Here is a 6,670-nt window from a genome sequence, read left to right on the forward strand (position 1 = left end):
ATTGTTAAATAAATATCGTCAAATAATCGAAATCTCAATTTCAGTGAAAATAATCGTGATTATCATTTTTGCCATAATCGAGCAGCCCTACCAAGTGGACACTACCACCAGTTCATAGCAATCGATTATCTCTGCTCGACCTGTCTTGACTTAATTTAATATTTGCTTCTTTGGACTTCAACATGTAAAACCTTTTGTCTGGTTCCTGTTTCTTTCATTTAAGGAACATTTTTAAATTGCTACAAATGGTCTCCTTATTCAACGCATTTGTCATTCATTTAGATTATTTTAGTGCTGGACTATTAACACATTCTAGCATCACTTTCTCCTGAGATTTTTATTTATTTATTTTTTTATTGAATTACTATTTGTTTGTTTTTAAACTACCAGTTGATATTGTGTTTACTGGCTGTTATAGTCCTTAATGTTCCTGTTTATTTTACTTGTTTTGTGTACGTGTGCTTTGTGACTGTTTTTCTGTGAAATTGACTTGACAAATAAACTTTACTTCTTTCCTTCCCGTCCCTTGGCAGTGCTCTGCTGGTGTTGCTTCAGGACACACTGGTCTCGACAGCTGGTTCCCCCATGGTCTCAGAGCTGGTCATGAAAGTAAGGGAACCTGATGTTAGTGCCAAACCTGCTGTCCACTAAAAATGCTTTAAACTGGACTTCTAACTCATGTTTATTTACATTCAGTGTTTGTGGAGGGTTATCCGCTTCCTCCCAGAGACCATCAACAACATAAACCTGGACCGGATCCTGCTGGATGTCCACAACTTCATGAAAGTTTTTCCCAAAGAGAAACTTAAGCAGCTCAAGAGCGATGTCCCACACAGGACCCTCAAGACGCTGCTACACACACTCTGCAAGCTCACCGGGGCAAAGGTAACACACACAGTAGCTGAGTGGTTAATACTAGCGCTTCACAGCAAAAATAAAAGTTGCTGTTTTGAATCCCTTGGTTTGCTTGGGTTCCATTTGTGGAGTTTGCATGCTCCCTTTAGAGTGCCATCTAAATGTATGGTTCAGTGCAACTTGTTGTCTAAAGAGCTTTGAATGGACACTAAAACAAGAAAAGCTCTTATAAAAGTTATATAAGAAAACTGCAATACCTGTTTAGTAACCCATACATAGGTCCAGGTCACATTATTTTACCATTCATTCATGCTTAATGCTTTTGATAAAGTTTTGAATTGGACTCTTTTTAAATGAGTATTTAAAATGTTCATTTATTGATGACTCTTTCCTATTGCTTTGTATTAATGATGATCAGATCCTTGACCACCTGTCGATGATTGAGAATCGTAACGAGTCTGAGTTGGAGGCCCATCTGAGGCGGGTAGTCAAACACTCTGGAAACCTGGCGGGACTCAAGAGTGACCGGAGCAACGAGAAGGGGGGACTGCGTATAGTAAGTAACGCATAAAACTCGGCAATGATTCTATAAATGGAGAATGTTCCATCAGAGTTGTGAGTTTATGTTGAGCAGAATGCTGATTTACAAGTTAACTAAAATTCTACTTTTTCTTGTGTGAATATGTGTTTTATTCCTCCGGGGTTTTTTCTCTCTTCTCCTCCCCGGTGCTTTTCTTAGACGATCCAGTTTTTTTACCATTACCTGCACTAAATGTGACGGCAGTGTTCAGGAAAAAGCATGATGTAGCAAATCCATTGAGTCCAGAGGGTTAAATAATTGAACTGTCAACTACTACTGAGTTACACTATCCTGATGTTTCTTTTGCAGGACGATCGGATGTCAAAGGCAAAGGTCAGTGACATTCTGTCTGAAATCTTCAAGAAGATCGGCTCCAAGGAGAACACTAAAGAGGTCAGCATCGCTCCTGTTTGAAAATCAAAGCAGCAGTGTAATTAATTTTGAAATACGTTTTATGATACTTTTGACCCTGGACAACAAAGTGAAGCTTGAACAATCTCCTCTTCAGGGTTTGACAGAGTTATATGAGTACAAACAGAAGTACTCAGATGCAGACCTGGAACCGTTCCTCAAAAACACATCCCAGTTCTTCCAGAGTTACGTGGAGCGAGGCCTTCGCATGATTGAGTCTGAGAGAGAGGGGAAAACTCGAATCCAGACCACAGCAGGTACAGCTGTACCCCATGTTGTCATGGTGCTCTTTGGTTATTATCAATCAGGAATGTGTAGTAACATCTGTGTGTATGCTTCTCTGAAGTGATCCCTCAGCATGGTGTTGACTCCAGTCTGAGCAGCAACGAGGAGCTGAAGCCAGCTGTTTACTATGAAAGACTGAAGATTCTCAGACAAAGACAAGGCCTGGAAAACACTTCCAGGGTCAGTTGGTATTATTCATTTAGTAAAGTCACAATGCACTGATGAGCTACAGCTGCTTATCAAAGTAGTGTAGTGGCTATATTAATTTCTTAAAGTCCTCTCTTTTATACGAGAGAAGTACAGATGGACAAGCGCCTGTTTTTATGCGTTGTCATTAGCAACGACGATACAACAATGGCTTGTCCACTTGTTTATTTTCCACATAAACCTTTCACAATAAAGCTCAAGATCCTGTTGAGACTTTTCAAAATAAACTGAATCACGTGAAAGAGCATGCAGACTGTTTACGGATGAGAATTAAAAAAGAGCCGCCAGGTGCTAAAAAATAAACCTTAGACTCAAACGTTAGAACAGGCTTTTCCCCGCAGCACGCCGTGTAATAAATACTCACAAAGAAAACGGCGGCCGTAACAACTTGTCTAAAAATGTATCTGTTAAAACACTCGACTCCAGCTATACAACGTGCAGCAGGAAACACTTCACGCAAGTCGAGCTGCCCGAGATTCACAGAATTTACAGAAAATGTCACATTTTTGTGATTTATATCGTTATCGGACGATAGATGTCTTAAATCGGGATATGAGATTTTGGTCATATCGCACAGCCCTAATTCCAGGATGAGTGTTTGTTAGTAGTGGTATGCAGCCGAAGCTAACGTGTCTTTTCGCCCTCTGTCTCCCTCCTCCAGCAACAGAGTGTTGGGGGAAGTGAGGACGAGGCTCAGCAGCGACCCACCATCTCCTCCCTGCTGTCCTCAAAGCCGTCAGTGGCATCATCCACCGATATGCTGCAAAGCAAGCTGTCACAGCTGAAAGAGTCGCGGGAGCTGTACATGCAGGAGCACAACGTTCACTCCCCGACACACACCAACACCCGCTCAGCTTCACCAGCTGCCAACCTGGATGACCTGAAGAAACGCCTAGAGAGGATAAAGAGTAAGCGGCAGTGAAGCAGGAGCACCACATCATCTCATCCATTAACCTTGTGGAGTCCTCTAGTAAGAAATGGACCATCCACCTTTTTAACTCATGCTGTCTTTATATTGATGTTCTGCCGGAGGGAAAGGGAAGGACACAGGACCCCGCCTCAGATTTGAACCTGACTCCACCCACTGTGCCTGTATGTTGTTAGAAATAAAACGCACCCTGTAGAAACCATACAGGTGTTTTCAGCTACTGTTATCAGAATGTGAGTTATTGTTCATCAGAGTGAAAAGCTGAAGCCCTTCAGCAATATGAGAGGAGGGGCACCGGTGGTGTTGTAGTTGTTAGAGAATTAGGATCATGTACTTTGTTCTGTCTTTGCCCTCTATGTACACTCTGTATTATGAAGCTTCCTCAGCCACTTGTCTGCTCGTTTTTTTTGTTTTGTATATATTGAACAGTTCAACACTTCTGTTGGCTGCAGGGGAAAATGTCAAGGACACAACAGTAGCAATATTCAGGTAGACGCCCAAAATGAGGTGTGTGACATGAGGTGAGTGCCCCCTATTGGTCATACATAGTTTCTGTGATTTCAGCTTTGCATCAGTTCAGTATGATTTTAAAGAATGTGTTCAACACACTGAATTAAATTTACCTCAGCAGGGAATCTGAGAAGATGCTCTTAAATTTTATTTGCAAAAGCCTTTAGTTTTTCCCCTTTTCTGCCTTAGTAACACTTTATATTCTGATGTGAATCCAGTTGTCAGGTTTCATTCTCCACCTCTGAATAGGAGATGTCATTACTGGGAGAGTGAAATTTGCTGGGACAGGCTGATTTACTGCTGCACTGCTCAAGAGTTTAGCTTCAGTAATGAGTCCAGGTCATATTGATTATAAATAGGAATTAATGTTATATTCAGCTGAAAGGATAACCTTCAAAAAATTAATGTACTTAAAACCATTGTTTCACATTAACGGTCATTAACTAAATTTCAACTGTATAGCTGCATGAAGTCAAAGTAATAATAATAAAGGCTTTCTGTCCTCTGGCCCATGGTTGGCATCTCTAAGTGACACTGTAAAACTCCAGCACCTACTTTAATTAACGTGTCTAAAGTTTTTGTTTTTTTGTTTTTTTGTCAATTTCAGACTTGAAAATATTGTAAGTTGAGTTGCATTTATTCAGATTCTGATGGATTATCTGCATCTTCTTTAACCAGATACTCAGATGATGGGCTTTCAGAAAGTATCTGGTTTGTTTTGTGGCTTTTTCTTGAGCTTTGTTATCACAGGAAGAGCAAAAGTGTAACCAAAAACATTGGCTGGTCCACACTTCGGTATAGGGTTTTAACTACTAGATGTTCTCTATTAATCTGCAGGTTATTTTCTCATTTTAGTGTATGCAATGGTTGACCCATCAGAAAACAGTGGGAAAATGTTTCAAACTCTCATCAGCTTGCACTGAAGGACGGGCTGATCTCATAACGGTCTCCTTTTGTCTGGATCTCTAAAGTAGACTCCTCCAGTCCACTTATTAGTGGTTTTGTAAACTAAATGAATCAGATCCATTGTTTTAGTAACTCCATCTGTTTTTGTAGTCTTGCTTCAGAGTCTAGAAGCTACTGTTTTTCCCCCTGCAATGGGTTGGAGCTGGTGTACAATTAATGGTGCAGTTTAAAAAAACAAAAAAGGCTTATTTTGTTGAAGGAAGGAAGTGACCGCTGAGAATTTTTCTTACATGTGTGCAGTTGTGTTGCGCTGTGCTGTGGGTTTACACTCGGCTGTAAATAATGTATGTAAAACTCTCCATTAACCTTCACTTAACAAACCGCAGCCATGAAGCCAGACTGCAGGGTGAACGTGGTTGCCACTGTAAAGTGCATTGTCCAAACTGTTGTTCAGCAGAAGGAAGCACTCTGTGTTTGTAGGCTGTAGGAGCATGGCATGAGCCTGTGATTTTTATGTTATTCTGTAAATAAAGTTTACATCAATTAAACTGCTTATTACATCTCTTATTTCCAGCCCTCGGCCAATGAAGATAACGAAGGCTGTTAAGTCATCTGTTCCGTAGTTAATATTAAATACAAAAACAGATGCTGAGTAAGTAATTCCTTAGCCATGCTTGTATAATATGTTGTGGAATTTTTTTTTCTGCCCTTAAAGGAGAAAATTTGTTGTATTTTCACTCCTACAAATACTTCTGTATTTGTAGGAGTGAAAATACTCATCAATGGTTCTTCTGGGTTTTTCCAAAATTCATTGTTATTTGGTCTATAAAATATTAATGCCCTCCCTTTGGGAGGGGAAAATGGTTAAAGTACTATATGATACATAGTGACCACCAAATAACTGATTTTACAATGATGAACTTCACTTCTTTTTTTGGAGACCTGAAATGTAAACATAAGCTATACATAAAGTAGACCTGACAGTCAACACAAAGATTGAGACATTCCAGGATCTGGACACAGACACACAGCAGGACAAAACAAGTGTAATGAATTAAATTCAAATTTGGCAGCACTGAAAGTGAGAGAGAGAGAGAGAGACCTTTGACCTTTGACCTTGCCCCTCAATAAGATGTGAAACACGATGTAAAATAATCCCAAAAGTATCCAGTGGCAGTGCTGGGAATTTTTTTTTTTCCTCCTGCCTACACGGAATGGGATGACACTTTGATTTCTGTATGTAATAATTTCACACTTCTGCAGCCATATCATGTGAAAATGATCACAGATGTACGCAAAAACATTTTTAAGAAGAATATGGCAGTGTTTGCATGAAACCAGTGAATTCATTTTTTTTTTAAATGAATTATGAAGTATGTACTGATTTAGCAGTGAATGTGGGAGTTCTTGTGATTTCTAGGATGTAATGTCAAAATGTTGCAACCATAAAACTTGAAAATGATCAATGATCCACACAAAGACAGCTTGAACAACCATAGGGTTGATATCTGATGACGGTTGATAACAACTTGGTTGTTATATTCTTTGAAATGTGTAAATATAACCGTTTATCAGTTTGTATTTTGCGTGTATTATTTGTATGAGTGTGATTTTAGCACTGAATTATATGAAACCTGGCATCAACAACAAAGTGATTACAGATATACAGTATTTTTCTTATCCCAACAAAGGGAAATTAAACAACCTTGCCACTTTGGGAGTATAAATTGCAGAATTTACGAGGTGCACCTAAAGGCACCATGAAAAGCGAACCCACAATGAGCCGTACATAGTGATGTAGGTGCGCAAATTATTGCGTAAATTTTCAAATGTGGACGGCGGTCTGCAGTTGCCAGTCAAAGCTGTTATGATGAGGTTGCACCCCGGTTTTACAGCATTATGGTAGTAATTACAATCAAACTTATGAGAAAGGAGACCCCATGAACACAAATCAGCATGAGTACTAATAATGGGAGAAAGCATATTTG

At 39.6% G+C, this 6,670-nt stretch overlaps 1 protein-coding gene across 4 annotated transcripts in view; it reads left to right on the forward strand.

Moving 5' to 3' along the window:
• The window catches only part of ckap5 (cytoskeleton associated protein 5), a 44,866-nt gene extending 39,636 nt beyond the window's left edge, over positions 1-5,230 (forward strand). For all 4 annotated transcript variants that reach the window (XM_005750555.2, XM_005750553.2, XM_005750554.2 and 1 more), the window contains 7 exons: positions 534-609; positions 697-885; positions 1,274-1,411; positions 1,745-1,828; positions 1,944-2,103; positions 2,193-2,311; positions 3,000-5,230. In XM_005750555.2, the coding sequence (XP_005750612.1) occupies positions 534-609; positions 697-885; positions 1,274-1,411; positions 1,745-1,828; positions 1,944-2,103; positions 2,193-2,311; positions 3,000-3,260 (1,027 nt within the window). In that variant the 3' untranslated portion in view covers positions 3,261-5,230. The remainder of the gene's footprint in view (positions 1-533; positions 610-696; positions 886-1,273; positions 1,412-1,744; positions 1,829-1,943; positions 2,104-2,192; positions 2,312-2,999) is intronic.
• The last annotated feature ends 1,440 nt before the right edge of the window (positions 5,231-6,670 follow it).

The sequence above is a fragment of the Pundamilia nyererei genome, unplaced genomic scaffold, assembly GCF_000239375.1.
Source record: "Pundamilia nyererei isolate P.nyererei 1_Seehausen unplaced genomic scaffold, PunNye1.0 scaffold00278, whole genome shotgun sequence".
In the NCBI taxonomy this organism is placed as follows: Eukaryota; Metazoa; Chordata; class Actinopteri; order Cichliformes; family Cichlidae; genus Pundamilia; species Pundamilia nyererei.